This window comes from Anolis sagrei, chromosome 1 (genome assembly GCF_037176765.1).
Source record: "Anolis sagrei isolate rAnoSag1 chromosome 1, rAnoSag1.mat, whole genome shotgun sequence".
NCBI lineage: Eukaryota > Metazoa > Chordata > Lepidosauria > Squamata > Dactyloidae > Anolis > Anolis sagrei.
In genome coordinates this window covers 159383287-159401988 of record NC_090021.1, presented here as the reverse complement: position 1 = coordinate 159401988, position 18702 = coordinate 159383287, and the positions used below count along the sequence as shown (strand labels likewise).

General features: G+C 38.5%; 1 protein-coding gene across 1 annotated transcript in view; it reads left to right on the top strand.

The window, feature by feature from the left end:
• The window catches only part of MACROD2 (mono-ADP ribosylhydrolase 2), a 1709805-nt gene that overhangs the window by 269889 nt on the left and 1421214 nt on the right, over positions 1-18702 (top strand). Inside the window, exon 4 of the mRNA XM_060784142.2 lies at positions 5659-5688. Within this exon, the coding sequence (XP_060640125.2) occupies positions 5659-5688 (30 nt within the window). The remainder of the gene's footprint in view (positions 1-5658; positions 5689-18702) is intronic.

Genomic DNA, 18702 nt, shown 5'->3' with positions numbered 1-18702 from the left:
GCAAGGCCTTGTAGAGATTTAGAACAATAACAAGCATCCCAAAGGAAAATGAGAACTCACACAGAAATGCTGTTGATGTTATCTTTGTGCAATATCAATTTAGGGGTGTTGTGCATCATGTTCCTGCTTAATCAGAGTTCATGCTTAGTCAGTGCCTAAGATTGATGACTTCCTTTGAATTTTTAAGCAGCTTCTTTTGCTCAACACTTTTTATGCACAATGTACAGATGGGTGGTTCATTGTTTCCTGTGTGTGGGAAGTGAGGTCTAGACAGTTAGTGTTATGGGACAGATGCATTTCACAATCAACTTCAATGATGACATGACCACTACATAAAGCTTCCAAAATATATTGATAAGCACACTATGATCGGGTATGTATGTATGTATGTATCTATCTATATAAATAAAAATGTAATGTTTGGTTGTGGGATTAACAGAACTCAAAAACCACTGGACAAATTGACACCAAATTTGGACACAAGACACCTAACAACCCAATGTATGTCCTTCACTCAAAAAATTGATTTTGTCATTTGGGAGTTGTAGTTGCTGGGATTTATAGTCCACCTACAATCAAAGAGCATTCTGAACCCTACCAATGATGGAATTGAACCAAACTTGGCACACAGTTCTCCCATGACCAACAGAAAATACTGGAAGGGTTTGGTGGGCAGTGTCCTTTGGTTTTGGAGTTGTAGTTCACCTACACCCAGAGATCACTGTGGACTCAAACAATGATGGATCTGGACCAAACTCTACACGAATACTCAATATGCCCAAATGTGAACACTGGTGGAGTTTGGGGAAAATAGACCTTGACATTTGGGAGTTGTAGTTGCTGGGATTTATAGTTCACCTACAATCAAAGAGCATTTTGAACCCCACTAATGAGAGAATTGGGCCAAACCTCCCACACAGAACCCCCATGACCTCCAGAGTGGGCCACAGCAACGCGTGGCAGGGGATGGCTAATATATATATATATATATATATATATATATATATATATATAATGTGTATTGTGTAAAGGTGGTATACACAATGTAAAAGAAAATAAAAGAAGTACATTGAATACACATAATACAAATACATCTGTCTACCACACTCTCTTACTCCCAGCACCCATGACTTCCCACACCACTCAATGTGAAACTGATATTTTGTTAAAATCTATCCTTATCTTTATATTAATAACTAGCCGTTGCTGTGGCCCAGTCTGGTGATGTGGAAAATAAAGTAATGAGAAAGTGATGGTTTCTAATATATATAATTTTTATGCTTGTGGGTAAACAGTATTTCTTGCTGTTTCTTTGTCAGTGTTTGCCTACTCTGAAACATGCAGTGTATAATTGTCCTTTTTGGGGTGTCCCTTTCAAATCTCTGATATATATGTGTGATTCGAACCTGCGACCTGTTGGTTTTCAGTCCTGCCGGCACAGGGGTTTAACCCACTGCGCCACCGGAGGCTCCTTCCACTTTATTACATAAAGTGTTATTACTGCCTCAGTGGGAAGATTAACAGCACTCCATGCTGGTCACATGATCTAGAAGGTGTCTACGGACAACACAGGCTCTTCGGTTTAGAAATGGAGAGCCATTGTTTCAAGGCATTGACTGTTTGCCTTATGTCTGTATATGTCTGTATATGCTGGAATCTGCCCTGAGTCCCCTCAGGGAGATAGGGTGGAATACAAATAAAGTGTATTATTATTATTATTATTATTATTATTATTATTATTATTATATTTTGAAAGTTTCTTTCTCTACAGCAGTTGGTAAGGGTGTTGATCTCCCACCCAAGTTCCAAGATCAGATGGGATCTGGTGACTAGGATATTACCTTCTATCTTTTCCTATGCAAGATATGGGAAATGGCAACAAAAACATGAAAGAATAAATTCAATTTGAGAATACCCAGGACTGACTATTTCTGTATTAGGTGTTGTCAACTTTATTTATGGCAGAAATTTTATTCCATTTTAAGATATTTCCGTTTTGTTACTCGTATCTTGTTGAAGAGATCTCTTATTGTGTATCCTTCCAAAGAGTGTAGCTTGCTCTCAGTAGTCCTGTCTTGTTCTTGATTTCGTCCTCTCTGGGTTTTGTGTGTGTGAAGGAGAGCAGATCAAACAAAATACTAGTGACAGGTAAAGAGAGCTCCTGAAATGTGTAGGAGGAAATCTAGCTGCCTGTATTGTAAATTGCTGGTATACTGCTCATCAACTGTCACCTCTCTGTGATGTTTTATTGATGACATTTTTTAAAAACCAAAAACAAAAAAACAAAAAACTTTTCCCTTTTCACCAATTTCAGAATCCAAGATATGTACTGTATTTCCTCAATTCTGAGATGCTCTTTCTTCCCCTCCATATAAACAACCAAGTGCATTTTAGAATCTCTGGTGATATATATATATATATATATATATATATATATATATTCTTTTTGTTTGCTAGTAGTACTGAAGTTAGTGTGTGTCTTAAATTGATGGCTTCTTAGGATAGAAAAATAGATGATATCATATAATTGATCATGTTTGGATTAAAACCCAGAATGGATTCACTTCACTACTGAAAAAAGAACCGCAAATCACCAATATTAATGCTTCTGCTTAGTCAATTGAAATTTTCTGTAGGAAACTGTCCTAAAGAGAGCCACTGACTCACAGATTTGGAAGGACCTGATTCAAGGGGTATTGTTAAAATAATAATAATAATAATAATAATAATAATAATAATAATAATTTATTTACAACATTTGTATCCTGCCCATATCAGCCCGAAGGCGATTATTAGGATCTGGCCAGGGTGGTCCATGCCTTAGTCACCTCCAGATTGGACTACTGTAATGCGCTCTACGTGGGGCTGCCCTTGAAAACGGCTCGGAAATTTCAGGTTGTTAACTGGCGCTCCTTACAGGGAGCAGTCAACCCTCCTGTTTAAGGAGCTCCACTGGCTGCCATTCATTTTCTGGACCCAATTCAAGGTGCAGGTTCTTACCTACAAAGCTCTGAATGGTTTGGGACGAGCCTACCTGCATGACCGCATTTCTGTTGACGAAGCCACATGATCTCTTCGATCATCTGGAGAGGCCCTGCCCACGCTCCCACCAGCATAGCTAACGCGATTGGTAGGGATGAGAGAGAGGGCCTTCTCGGTGGTGGCCCCCTGACTCTGGAACTCACTTCCTAAGGATATCAGACATGCCCCAACTCTGGCAGTCTTCAGGAGGAGCTTGAAAACGTGGTTGTTCCAGTGTGCCTTCCCAGAATAGTGAACCCTTAGCATTGTGTCCTCTAAAAGCACTTTATACTGATTTAGGACTGCTTGTTCATTTCCACCAACGCCCCACCTTCTCTATCTTGTTCATGCCCAGCATTATTTTTAACTTAATTACATTTGGCCCAGCCGTAGTTTTAAATGTGTTTTGTGCTACTGTTCAATGTTTATTCTATTTGTGTATGAGATTTATTTTAATTGCTTTGTATTAGTAGTTATATTTTGCTTCGTATTATGTTTATTGCTTATATTGATGTATTGTGGGCTCGGCCTCATGTAAGCCGCACCGAGTCTCTTGGGAGATGGTAGCGGGGTATAAATAAAGTATTATTATTATTATTATTATTATTATTCAAAGATAAATAAATTGAATAATTAGCAGAAATGCATGTTTATAACAACAACAGCAACAACATTTTATTATGGTCCAAAGATCCTTATGATAATGTGATACTATTATATTATATTTTACTATTGTCAATAATCGTATTATAAATTAAATATGTACCAGTTAGGCTAATACAACAGATCTAAAGTGTTACAAATATATTTTAGTGCACAAACAGATGTTCAGTTGCATAATATATCAGTTGTGATTTTATCTAGTTTATTAGTGCATGCTAAAAGGATGATCCTGGAAAAACAACCAGGATTTTAAAAGTGTCTCAATGTCTATTTTTCAGTGAAAGTAATCAATGCTTCTCATTTAAATTATTTACAAGGTTGCAAACATGTTGTCTCTAGAGACATTGAAAATAATAGCATTTTATAGTAAACAAATCCAACAGTATTGGCAGAATATGGTTTAATTTGAGAAGGTATTATATACATTAAAATGTGTTTGTCTCCTGGTGTATCCAAATATTTAACGTACAAAAAAAGAAGTGAGAGAAGTTACTTGTGAATATGGAGGTTTATTGAGAAAACTTGTTGTGGTTATTAGGCTTGTGCAAAAAAAATAATAATCAGAAGTTTCAGAAATCATAAGAAAATTGAAGTTTTGTAAGCCGGAAGCCATATTTATTTTATTTATTATTTATTTCGGGTATTTTTACGTTGCCCTTCTCAAACCCCTAGTGGGGGACTCAGGGCGGCTTCCAAACAGCACATATTTGATGCCTACAATTAAACACAATAAAATACATAACTAACAGTAATTATAAATAAATAGAACATTGAGTTAATACAATAAAATCTACGAGAAAAGAAGCCAGCCTGGTGGCCATCGTTTCACTGAGTTCTGTAATTAGTGATTCCATTCAGCTTATCATAATCCATTTCCAAAGCTCTTGTCGTCATTGTCCTTGTCAGTCTGCCAGATTACCCAAAGACCTGGTTCCATATCCATATTTTTAAGTTCCTTCTAAAAGAGAGGAGGGTTGACGATGATCTAATTTCCCTGGGGAGTGAATTCCACAGGCGAGGGGCCACCACCGAGAAGGCCCTGTCCCTCATCCCCACCAGTTTTGTTTGTGCTATTCAAAGTGTTTGCATGGCCCACACCAAATATTTTAGAATCAAATTTTACCCCATACTTTTTTTGTTTTGTAAATCTCATTAGGCTCCCAAAGTCATTTCATATTCAATGCAAGGCAAGGAAGCAAAGCCAAAGGCTGCCTTAGTGCCTTGCCATTACTCCGTGATATTAATATAAGCAAGTTCAAATCCGGGGAGTGGCATGAGCTTCCGCTATCAGACCCAGCTTCTGTCAACGTAGCAGTTTGAAAACATGCAAATGTGAGTAGATCAGTAGGTACTGCTCCGGCGGGAAGGTAATGGTACTCCATGCAGTCATGTTGGCCACATGACCTTGGAGGTGTCTACGGACAATGCTGGCTCTTTGGCTTAGAAATGGAGATGAGCGCCAATCCCCAGAGTCGGACATGACTGCACTTAATGTCAGAGGAAAACCTTCACTTTTTTTACCTTAGAAATACACACATTAAAGCATATTTCCATAAAATACATATTAAAATACACAAAACAAATCTTAGACATAAAGTGGAAGTTTAAAATTCATTGTTAAAAATATCTGGGTAGGCCTGCTGAAAGAGATAGGGCTTCCTCCTTCTTCAGTTTCTGATTTATTTTTTTTACTGTTGTACTCTTCAGACATTTGTTGATAAATTGTATGGGAATGAGAGAAACATCTTAACTGGTTCATCACATACGTATGCACATCGGCATTTTTCTTCAATGTAGAAATCTTCAATGGGTTTACCAGCAATAAATATCATCGATGTCCTTCTGTACTTTGTTCTGTTTTGAAACCAAACTAATATTTCTTTTTCGGTATTGTCAAATAATTTTGTTACAAAAACTTGTTGTGAATGTTAATATTTGGAAATGTAATTCTTGGTTTTGTTTCTTCTTTCATAGCTAATTCAAGTCTTCTTGGAGGCGGAGGTGGTAAGTTTGAATTTATTTTTCCTAAATATGGCAAGAAACCGACTATTTTTCTAAAAAAAAACAACAACGTAAGCATTGCAATATTCAGTTACTTGATTCAGTAATAGAGTGTATTGCAAATATAGTATATTAGCAATTATATCTATTATTTTATGACTGTGGACAATCTTTTTTGCCTCCTATTGTATAGATGTTGTCAGCTTTATGGTGTTTTTAGTATATTCGACATGGAATTAATTCATGGATTTAAAATTACTATATTCTGACAAAATTCCATCACAACTGCAAAGATCTTCATGGTGTATTACTTGGAAAGAAATGGAAGTGCTTTACCTGCCTTGAAATACTGAAAAATAAAATAATTTGGCACATACTATTGCCAGTCTTCCTATTACTCGGAGCAATATTAACATCTCCCTCCCCACTTTCCATTCCTGTCTCTTTTGCTTACAGTTCCATACCTCTACAAACTACCTCAACAGTTTGGGGGCAGGGGGAAAATAATGTAAGGTTTTTGTTTTATTTTGTTGTCATCATGTTCCTAGTGTAGAATATATGGAGGGGAGGCATCCCTGTGGGAGGTAATACAAATACCATTCCATTAGTGGTATTTTCCTAGCATCTCCCTTGGTAATATTGAAAATTATGTGTTGCTCACCGCTGCTTCTGCAGGCCAAATAATCAATTTAAAACATAAATGCCATGAGAATCAGAAGAAATCTAAGCACTGTCCTAGCATGACCAACCCCATCGCAGATGCACCCCTGGCCTTTCAAACACATTTTTCAAAATCCATTGGGAATGAAATAGTGAAGATATGGGTGAATTTATTTCACATACACACCTAATCTTACACGTGGATGAGCTGTCACTCTTTCTACGGGAAGCGTGAAGACATTCATTGCTCCAAGACCTTACAGCTCTGAAGCTCCCTTTTGAAGGAAGAATCGGTGGAACAGAGCTTGGAAAGTTATTTTCAAGAATACCAAAATACAATGACATGCTGAAATCATTTGTAACTGAGTGCTGGGACTCTTCAGCATCATAATGTTCTAAGCTCTAGGGCAGAGATAGAAATCCAGAGTCTGAGGCAAGTCAGTAGTCATCGGGAATACATAGATCTTTTCAAAACCCAAACCAGAGTTTAGTCAGAAATGATGTACATGCGATGGGATGACTCCCTACTTTTGTTTGTAAAATACTCATTATATGTCCGAAAGACACATGGCATGCTGGGAATTGGTTAGTTCACAAAACAGTATATAATAAATAACTAAACTTAATTTTTAGCTGATTCTTTTCAATTTTGAAGGCATAAATGAATTAATGGGGAGGTGGGCAAAAGGTACTGTATATACTCGAGTATAAGCTTAGTTTTTCAGTCCTTTTTTTAGGCTGAAAAAGTCTCCCCCGGCTTATACTCGAGTCAAGGTTATTTATTATTTTGCTTTGTTGTTGTTATTATTATATTTATTATTTTACTCTATTTATTATTGTTATTGTTACATTTATTATTTTACTCTATTATTACTGTTATTATTACATTTCATTATTTTACTCTATTTATTATTGGAGGACACGTAAGAATATTTACATTGAAGAAGGTTAGAATAATGGTTCAATCAGAGTTGGACAGTGTTATCTTGAATTACAGTTTTATGTAAATATTCAAAAACATTTAACTTACGGATGCCTAAATTAATATAATTTTATTGGTACCTATTTTTATTTTGAAATTTACCAGTAGCTGCTGCATTTACCACCCTCGGCTTATATTCGAGTCAATTCATTTTCCCAGTTTTTCTGGTAAAATTAGGTGCCTCGGCTTATATTCGGGTCGGCTTATACTCGAATATATACGGTAATCAAAACTATAACTGAAATATCAGAAAACTGTAAGTAGTTTTAGTAGATGGTGGTATTTGTGTATAACTAACATTTTTAAAATATTTCTTCCTGCCTTTTGGATAATTGTGTGATGAGTCCCCATTTTTAAAGCAAGTTGATGAGTTGAATTTTATTCTACAGTGATCTGCAAATGATTTGCATAGATACTTAATTAATACTTTCATCTTGTTAAGGAGCACTTCAGTCATTACCCACAAATGTTGATCGTTTCTTCTTTTTGACATATTTTTTATCCTTATCCCCTCTCCTTCTTCTCTAGCCACCCTGGTCATTTTTTTTATTAAGATTGACTATACGGTCTGTATGTACATGCACGCGCGCGCACACACACACACACATGTGTATTCCTTAGCTATGTTTTCTCTGAAATACCTTTGCATAGAAATGCTAGATACTTTTGTATTCCTGGTACTTAGTGTTCCTGGTTCTTGCACCTACACGCATCAATAAATTATTCCAACTGCCATTGTCATTGTGTTGTCAAAGGCTTTCATGGCCAGAATCACTAGGTTGCTGTGAGTTTTCTGGGCTCTATGGCCATGTTCCAGAAGCATTCTCTCCTGACATTTCACCCACATCTATGGCAGGCATCCTCAGAGGTTGAAAGGTCTATTGAAAACTAGGCAAGTGAGGTTTATATATCTGTGGAATGTCCAGGGTGGGGGGAAATAACTCTTGTCTGCTTGAGGCAAGTGTGAATGTTGCAGTTGGCCACCTTGATTAGCATGCAATAATAATAATAATAATAATAATAATAATAATTTATTTGTACCCTGCTACCATCTCCCCAAGGGACTTGGTACGGCTTACATGAGGCCATGTGCATTAATTTGTTTGTTGACTCCATGAAGACTTAAGAACAGATTCAAGACGGCAATAAGACTGTTTTTGAACTTTGGTTGTATTACAGAACCTATACTACTACTATTGTACTGCTAGAATAAGTGTTACCTATATGTACAACTTTATGTTAAGTATGCATTATTAACCTAGTTGGAAGCCTTAGTTATACTTGAGAATCTTAGCAAGTTTGGAGTAAAATTATGTGAGTTATACCACTTAATATGTTATGAGTATACTTTGTGAAAAGTGGATAAATAGAATACCTATATGAGAAGTATTACACTACTCTATACCATACACCCTCTTTCCTGTCTACTGCGGCTTACATGAGGCCAAGCCCACAGTACATCAAGAAACAAAATCAAAGCAATACAATTAATATAAGTCACATAACAAAAAATAAACAATAAATCAACAGCAACACACAAGCATTTAAAACCAATGGCCAGGCCAAATGTAATAGATTAAAATTAAAAATAATGCTGGACATGAACAAGGTAGGGTATAACTTAGAGATGAGGGAACGCAGTCAATCCTAAATCAATGGCAAAGTGCATTTTGAGGGCATATTGCTGAGAATTTTCCTTATTCTGGGAAGGCACACTGGAACACACTGGATCTCCCTCTACATCCCATCTCAAAGTTTAAGATCATCTGGGGAGGCCCTGCTCTCGACCCCGCCACTATCACAAGTGAGGTTGGCGGGACGAGGAGCAGGGCCTTCTCAGTGGTGGCCCCTCACCTGTGGAACTCACTCCCCGGGGAGATTAGATCAGCGACTTCCCTTTTGCCGTTCAGGAAAAAATTGAAGACCTGGATATGGGACCAAGCTTTTGGACATTCTGGCAGCTAAAGAAAAGATCTGACGATAAACAAGGACAGATGGAATGGAATGGATATACGGAACTCTGAACACCGAGCATGAGATTGTTTTGCTATTTCATTATGTATTGATGTTTTTAATTTGTTAGCTGTTTGAATTGCTTTTCTGTATTGTTTGTTAATTGATTTAGGCATCGAATTGTGCCTTCGTCTGTAAGCCGCCCTGAGCCCCCCCTCGGGGTGAGAAGGGCGGGGTAGAAGTAATTGAAATAATAATAATAATAATAATAATAATAATAACAGCCACGTTTAATGGCTTTGCAGCTTCAAAGCCTGGCTGATTGCTGCCTGGGGGAATCCTTTGTTTGGAGGTGTTAGCTGGCCCTGATTGATTCTTGTCTGGAATTCCCCTGCTTTTTGCGTGTCGCTTTTTACTTATTAGCACTTTCTGTGGAGAATGGCAAAGTGGAGTGTTTATTTTTGTAACACAGAAATGGCCTTGTAAGAAACCTGATGCCCAAAGTTAAATAAGAATGAGTTCGACGCACTGAACTTTTATGGCCTTACAGAGCTTAGCTATTGATTAGCTTTATAGTTCAGCAATCTCCAGAATTGAGTCACATTGGCAGTTGTGTTTCAAGAAACATTAGTTTTGGTTCTTTCAAATTCACTGAATGTTTGCTTCATGCCAACACTGGGACACAATATATTTTAAATCATTGATTATTTCCTTTAGTATTTAACTTTTGAACTCTCAATTAATGGCATTTTATGTCTCCGTTAAATATTTAGTGCTTTATTTCTTACTCTCTTTGTGTGAGCAGGTACATATGCTTTCCATTTGCCTAGGCATAGACTGCTATTACTTACTTACTTACTTACTTAGGCGATCCCTCGTTGGACGAGTAAGATGGTCTTCCATTATGGATTTCCCTGTGGGTCCGTATGTGGCTGTGGAGCCCTATTCTTGCTCTGCATCTTCTTCCGCAGTGAGGGCATTGGTTTCCAGGTGGAAGGCGGTCCCGGTCGGGGTTGGCTTGACGCGCCTTCCTCCTGGCACGTTTCTCTCTTTTACCCTCCACTCGTGCCTCCTCAAATTCTGCAGCGCTGCTAGTCACAGCTGACCTCCAGCTGGAGCGCTCAAGGGCCAGGGCTTCCCAGTTCTCAGTGTCTATGCCACAGTTTTTAAGGTTGGCTTTGAGCCCATCTTTAAATCTCTTTTCCTGTCCACCAACGTTCCGTTTTCCGTTCTTAAGTTCGGAGTAGAGCAGCTGCTTTGGGAGACGGTGGTCAGGCATCCGGACAACGTGGTCGGCCCAGCGGAGTTGATGTTGGAGGACCATCGCTTCAATGCTAGTGGTCTTTGCTTCTTCCAGCACACTGACGTTTGTCCGTTTGTCTTCCCAGGAGATTTGCAGGATTTTCCGGAGGCAGCGCTGATGGATCAGACTGCTATTATAAATGAGCTGGCTACATAAAATATTTGACCTGCAAGTGGGGGGAGAGAAGAGGAAGAAGGATTTTTCTGCACACAGCCCGTGCCTGCTAAAGTCTGTCACTTTGGCATAGAAGGAACGAGACATCTGTCAGTAGTCCTTTGATGAGCTTTATTACCTGCCTCAGGACAAAACAGATAACTGAAGGTTTCCCCTAAGGGCAAGCCACATGAGCAGTGTAGCAAATTATGGTTACATTTTATGTCAGGAACCTCTGGAATACTGATGTGACATAGTGGAAATGTAGTCCGTTCCATCACAGTGTTTGGAGGAAGTTCATTCCCTAGGCACTTTCATATAGTGTTGGAAGAGAGCAGAGTACACTGAAAGCTTCTTCAAAGATCATGTTCTTGCCTCTGAAATGTAGAGTTGTTTCAGAGAATCTCTCCATTGGTTCATTTGTGCAAAATAATTGAATGTGTCTACAAAACATGCACCTGCCATAAGTAGATTTACAGTCAAGCTCTTACTTGGGCAAATGAACATGTGTCCTGCAGACAGACCACCTGAATGAGTTCTCAGTGAGGTCTTTACTTTAAAATCCCAATAATAGTGCAGTTTATCCCCTTTTTATTATTATTTTTTATTTTGAGCATTTTTACCCCGCCCTTCTCAGCCCCTAGGATGACTCAGGGTGGCTTCCAATTGGCAATAATTCAATGCCACGTCATAAAATACAAAATAGCAAATATAACAATTAAAAACATGAACATTAATAAATAAAGATTAAACAGTGTACTTACGATCCATTTAGCTATTTCCAGTCTGGTGGCTATTTTTCTAGCCATATACTAATGATTATTCCACTTAACTTATCCAAATCCACTTCCAAGCCATAGTCAAACATTATCAATCGTCCTTTAACCCAATTGCCCGAAGGCCTGGTCCCACAACCACGTTTTTACCTTCTTTCTAAAGGTGAGGAGGGATGATGATGACCTAATTTCCCCGGGAAGCGAATTCCATAGGCGGGGGGCTACCACCAAGAAGGCCCTGACCCTCGTCCCCACCAAACGTGTTTGAGACAAAGGCAGGGCTAAGAGCAGGGCCTCCCCAGAAGATCTTAAGCTCCGAAGTGGGACGTAGAAGGAGATACGTTCGGACAGGTATGCTGGACTGGAGCCATATAGGGTTTTATAGGTCAAGACCAGCACATTGCAACATTGTCGCAAAAATCTCATTGCTGGGAACCTATAATACTCTCAAAATTATGGGAATGCCCAGCCAAATGACAAAAAGCATCTGCAATATTTGATCACTGTAAGGCTTTTTACCATGGAACAATAGTCTGGTTCAAGATTGGGAAAGGCGTACGGCAGGGTTGTATACTCTCACCCAACCTATTCAATTTGTATGCAGAACACACCATGCGATGTGTGGGGCTTGATAAATGCAAGGCTGGAGTAAAAACAACCTTAGATATGCAGATGATACCACTTTGATGGCTGAAGTGAGGAGGAGCTGAGGAGCCTTCTAATCATGGTGAAAGAATAAAGTGCAAAAGCTGGTTTGCAGTTAAACATAAAAAAACCCTAAGATTATGGCAACAAGAATGATTGATAACTGGGAAATAGAGGGAGAAAACGTGGAGGCAGTGACAGACTTTGTATTTTTAGGTGCAAAGATTACTGCAGATGCAGACTGTGGCCAGGAAATCAGAAGACACTTACTTCTTGGGAGGAGAGCAATGACCAATCTCAATAAAATAGTGAAGAGTAGAGACATCACTCTGGCAACCAAGATCCACATAGTAAAAGCAATGGTATTCTGCGTAGTAACCTACGGATGTGAGAGCTGGATCATAGGGAAGGCTGAGCGAAGGAAGATGCTTTTGAACTGTGGTGTTGGAGGAAAGTTCTGAGAGTGCCTTGGACCGCCAGAAGATCCAACCAGTCCATTCTTCAGGAAATAAAGCCCGACTGTTCATTGGAGGGAAGGATAGTAGAGGCAAAGATGAAGTATTTTTGCCACATAATGAGAAGACAAGAAAGCTTAGAGAAGAATATGATGCTGGGGAAAATGGAAGGAAAAAGGAAGAGGGGGCAACCAAGGGCAAGATGGATGGATAGTATCCTTGAAATGACTGGCTTGAGCTTGAAGGGGCTGGGGGTGGTAATGGCCGACAGGGAGCTTTGGCATGGGCTGCTCCATGAGGTCATGAAGAGTCGGAAGTGACTCAACGAATGAACAAAAACAACAACAAAAGGCTTTTTAGGTATTTGCATTTCTTTAATGGCTCTCTGTATGGTAAGTTTAAGACTCTGGGGGAGCACAGTGAGTTTGAGTAGGCTCTAAGCCAGTGGTTCTCAACCTGGGGTCCCCAGATGTTTTTGGCCTTCAACTCCCAGAAACACTTACAGTTGGTAAACTGGCTGGGATTTCTGGGAGTTGTAGGCCAAAAACATTTGGGAACCCCAGGTTGAGAACCACTGCTCTAAACTCTCCCAGGGCAATGTCCCGCAATCTTTGTTTCAGGGATTCTTTTGCTATTTTAAATCCCAAATGGAGCTAAAGGAATGCAGATAATAAATAATAATAAATAAATAAATAAATAATAAATAAATAAATAAATAATCCAACTGAGGCCAATTTCTGTTCAATCCTCCTTGCCCAAAGGGGTTTGGAGGTTTCATAGAGGAGATGATGTAGTAAATCTGTTCCCAGTTTAAATACCATAGTTTGTAACCATAGGTTCATTTTCAGAGTCCAGGCCTTAGTACTCAATGGTCATTCACCTATTTCAAGAAGCAAGACATTTCATAGTTAGGAAATGTAGTTAACCTCCCTATCCTTTGTTGAAAATTGAGTTTACCCTAATGTCTAGAACAGGGATCCTCAAACTTTTTAAACAGAGGGCCAGGTCACAATCCCTCAAACTGTTGGAGGTCGGATTATAATTTGAAAAAAAGAATCATGAATGAATTGCTATGCACACTGCACATATCTTATTTGTAGTGCAAAAGACACTTCAAAATAATACAAAAAATGAAGAACAATTTTAACAAATATAAACTTATTAGTATTTCAATGGATAGTGTGGGCCTGCTTTTGGCTGATGATTGTTGTTGTGGTTGTGTGCTTTCAAGTTGTTTCCGATGTAGGTTGACCCTGAGCGAGGGCCGGGTAAATGATTTTGGAGGGTTGTATCCAGCCCCCGGGCTTTAGTTTGAGGACCCCTGGTCTAGAAGATTAATACATAAATATCGATTTTCCCTACAATGTACCCCAAAAGAAGAACTCAGATCATGCCTACTGTTCTCAGAGGAATATGTTAATCTCAAATTAAAGTTTAGCTAGACTATACCCTGGTTTTGGGGTTTTTTAAATAATGTTCTGGTTTGCGTGACTACTGTGATGAACTGCTTGTGATTTCCTCTCTTAAATGAACACATGAGTATTCTGTTGTTTTCGCTGCTGAGGTGTGAAGCTGGCCTTACTCTGTGATAATGAAATCAATAATGGAAAGAGCTGTAAAGATCATCTTTCTTTTATTTGATTGCAGAGAAGGACAATGTTTTTATTTCCCACAACATATGAGTTTATCTTGTACTGACATCACTCGGTGTGTAATGAAGGCTGCTGCATTCATGTGTTCCTTTTGTCAGTTCCTGGAAGCGAAATCTCTCTGTTGGTTGTGCTGCTCCATGTTTTAGGCTATATTTTTCATTCTAAGCTGACTCTTGCCACGAGAGCCCTATGGCTTCTAGCAGTGCAAGTAAATTGCTCCCTGCCTTTATCAGGAGAAATGAGAATACTCTATGTTGTTGCATTATACTGTGTTTGGCGACAGCAGTGCTTCTTGACCTCTGCTTTTTGTGTGTCATATTTGCGTTCTGCTCAATTTATTAGGTAGCGCTGTTTCAGTCGACTGACATTGTGTAACGTATCTTTGTAGATTTCCTTTAAGACTGGAACACATGCCTTCCAACCTTAAAGTGCTCTCAAAACTACAGGAGCCCATTCACTTTCCTTCTATATTCCAAACTAGCCGTCCCCTGCCACGCGTTGCTGTGGCCCAGTCTGTGTATATGTGTTTTGAGTGTCTATATGGGTGTGTATACATGTGTATCTGCATATATGTGTGGCTTTGTGCTTGTGTTGTAATGTTTTTTTTTGCTTTTAAATTTTCTTCTGCAGTGTTTTCCAGTGTTTTTATGAGTGATGGTCACTCATTGGCCTGATAGATGTATTGTGTCCAAATTTGGTGTCAATTCGTCCAGTGGTTTTTGAGTTCTGTTAATCCCACAAACGAACATTATATTTTTATTTATATAGATGATCCTGGGGAACAATGTTGTATTCTGGCTTTTGAAATTTCTGATTTTTCAGCATTAACTAATACCAGGAAACCAGCAATCTCAGAAAGAATGACTAGTGAATAGGAGAAACTGTGACTGCTTTCCTGTCTTTGCAATGATCTATAACAGGACTTCTTAAACTATGCGTCCCGACCCCAAACAGAGTTCCATTAGCTCAATGTTGGGGTCTTGAAAAAATTGACAAGAGGAAAAGGTTTCTGAATACCCCCTCCCCAATTTCCATATGTTTGCAGTGTTCAGAGTGGATTTTGAAAAATGCTTTAGCTGTAATTCACAAAGGGGAAAATCAGCCTGTTTGCAAAGGCTGATGCATTATCATTAAATGTTTTCTTTTTATACCTATTTTAAATGCTTACATGGATGGCGTGGTTTTTAAAATTGAATGTAATGTTTTTAAATGTTTAATATGTATTACCCGTATTTTCCGGTGTATAAGATGACTGGGCATATATTACCTCCACAAGAAGAAATGGCATTTTGGAAAGAGTATGTAAATTGAAGTGGCTCGGAAGGGGGGGGGGTACAGAGGTGAAAAAAATATACAAGATATATATACACTTATAGTTGATGTAATGAATTGAGTACGGAATATAAGAGTATTGATGTATTCTAAGAAAATGAATTAAAATATATATTTTTAAAAAGATGAACTGGGCATATAAGACGACCCCAACTTTTCCAGTTAAAATATAGAGTTTGGGATACACTCAAAATACACTACATCTCTTCCAACGCACACCAAATAAAAATTAAAAAAAATCAGATTTGATTTAAATATGATAATTTTCAAGTTACCATACCTCCTTCTCTGCCACTCAGATCTCGCACATGTGTGCCTGTGTCACTTCACTGCAGTCCTCAGGATTGAGATCTGAGAGGCAGAGAAGGAGGTACGGTAATAGGATACAAGGACAGGGGAGATGGGTGAAAGAGGCATATTTTTCTGGGCACCGCACCACTATCTCTTTTTTCCATGGCTTGGGCGCCCCTGACGCCTGCAGCTTGCTCCGTGCTTCACTTACACCAGTGGTTCTCAACCTGGGGTCCCCAGATGTTTTTGGCCTTCAACTCCCAGAAATCCTAACAGCTGGTAAACTGGTTGGGATTTCTGGGAGTTGTAGGCCAAAAACATCTGGGGACCCCAGGTTGAGAACCACTGACTTACACCTTACCAGTGGGGCACCCCCTCACTTTGTCATCGGGACCACATTGTCACAAATCCTGGTGAGTAGATTTTCTTCTACCGTACTTGTACTGTGCTGCCCTGCCTGCTTTCATACGGTCACCACATATGGTGACCGTATGAAAGCCATATGCAGCCATGGCTGTTTTTGAGCTCCTCCCACCATTAGCGGCGACCGCAGATTCTCCAATCGGGCTCGGAAGTTTCAGCACCTGCCCTATAAGACGACACCCGGCGTATAAGACGACCCCCAACTTTTCAGAAGATTTTACTGGGTTAAAAAGTAGTCTTATACACCAAAAATACAGTAATTTGAATTTAAATGCTCATTGGAATTGTATGTTGCTTTAAGGCATTGAATAATTGCCAATATGTAAGCTGCCTTGAGTCCCCCTCGGGGTTGAGAAAGGCGGGGTATAAATAGAGGAAATAAATAAATAAATAGCATATCTAAACATTTATATGGCAGAATGGGGTCCTTAGTGAAAAAGTTTAAGAAGCCCTGGTCTATACAACTAATTAGATAGAAGGAAGGGGTTAAACTTTTGTGTTAATGTATGTCTTGAGTTCATGCATGCCGTTGTGGTGCTCAGCCAACACTGAATCACAATCATGCCTAAAGGAATGTGTATCCTTCTTTACAGCCATATAAAATAATAATAATAATAGTAATAATACTTTATTTATATACCGCTCCATCTCTCCGAGGGGACTCAGAGCGGTTCACAGGTAACATCACAAAACATACAAAGTAAAAAACAACATAACCATAAGATTAACAAAACAAAATATAAGCATAAAAATTGTCGCCATAACACACATATATTAAAAAGAATCCTGCCTGTTCAAGGCAACTTAAAAATTTAGAAATAATACATAATCAGTTTATTTCACTGATATCATCAAACTGCAATTGCTATTATGTAAGTAATTATTTTTCAGATTAATACTGATACATGTATTGGTTATATTGTGTACTATTCTATCTGACAAGTTGTGTTGTTCAGCTGCCTTGGCATTATATTACTCTCTTTTTAATGAGAGGGGATATTGAATTGTTAATCTTTTCCCCACCAAAACACATTTACAATGAGGTGCATGCCTAATATAATCCATATAAATCTGTATAGTATTACAGTTACTTATGAGGAGTGGGATTGAGAATTGTATAATCATAAATTGAAATTTCCATGTTGATGATGATTTAAATCAAGATATCCATTCATATAGCTGAGACCTACCAGTTGTACATATACAGAAGTTTGGAGAAAGTTTCCTGCTATCACTTTTCTGATGACAGGCGCAATTAATTGTTATACTAGAAAACTGCAAACAGAGTATAGTTTTTGAAATTACACATCAGCATGTAAGATGCAGTGAGCAATTAATCAGACTGAAGATTTCTTATTAAATAATGTCAGCTACCTTTGCCCTTGAGAACCGATTTTTAATAAATGAGATATGCGTGATTTTACCATCAAGAACTGAACTCGTAATTTCAATACAAAAAAAATTACTCATGCATAAAAAGCTGTTAAATTGTAACATGGTCTATTCTGCTTAGCTTTTCTATCATTTCAGTGTCTACATATCTCTTCACATGTTTATTAAAATCACATCTCTTTAATCTGTTGCAAAGAATTTAGGCATCTGTGACTGCTTATGCTCTCGTTCTCTCTCGCTCTCTTTCTCTGTGTCTTGCAATTTGGAAAAATATTTTTTTGGACTTCTAGCAATGTGTCTCTACATTACAATTACCTTTTCTTGTGGTGTTGGGTGGGACTGAAATATCAGCCCTACTATATCTCCCAAATAAGATGTGGAGCTGGAATGAACGCTGAAGCTGAACGTCCAAGGCCATGAGCATCATGAACTCCTTCGTCAACGACGAAGACAAACAGACCAGTAACTTTGGCCCAAGAATATACCAAGTCCCACCACTGCTTTCAGTTCAACCAGTTCACAGCACTGGTTGAGATAGATAATTGATTCCAAGCAAGCATAAGTATTTTACAGAACTTCAGAGTTATGTAGACAAAGAGAATATGAGCAATATTTATTTATTTACGACATTTATATGCCCTTCTTACCCCGAAGGGGACTCAGAGAGGCTTACAAGGTATATATTACATACAATATATTATATTATTAGCATAGTACAATATCAGCATTAAACATTGCTATATTGCACCATACCACTATATCGTAATATTATTAGTAATATTACATGTAATATAAATAGAATCAAAGAGTTGGAAGAGACCTCATGGGGCCATCCAGTCCAACCCCTTGCCAAGAAGCAGGAATATTGCATTTAAATCACCCCTGACAGATGGCCATCCAGCCTCTGTTTAAAAGCTTCCAAAGAAGGAGCCTCCACCACACTCTGGGGCAGAGAGTTCCACTGCTGAACGGCTCTCGCAGTCAGGAAATTCTTCCTCAT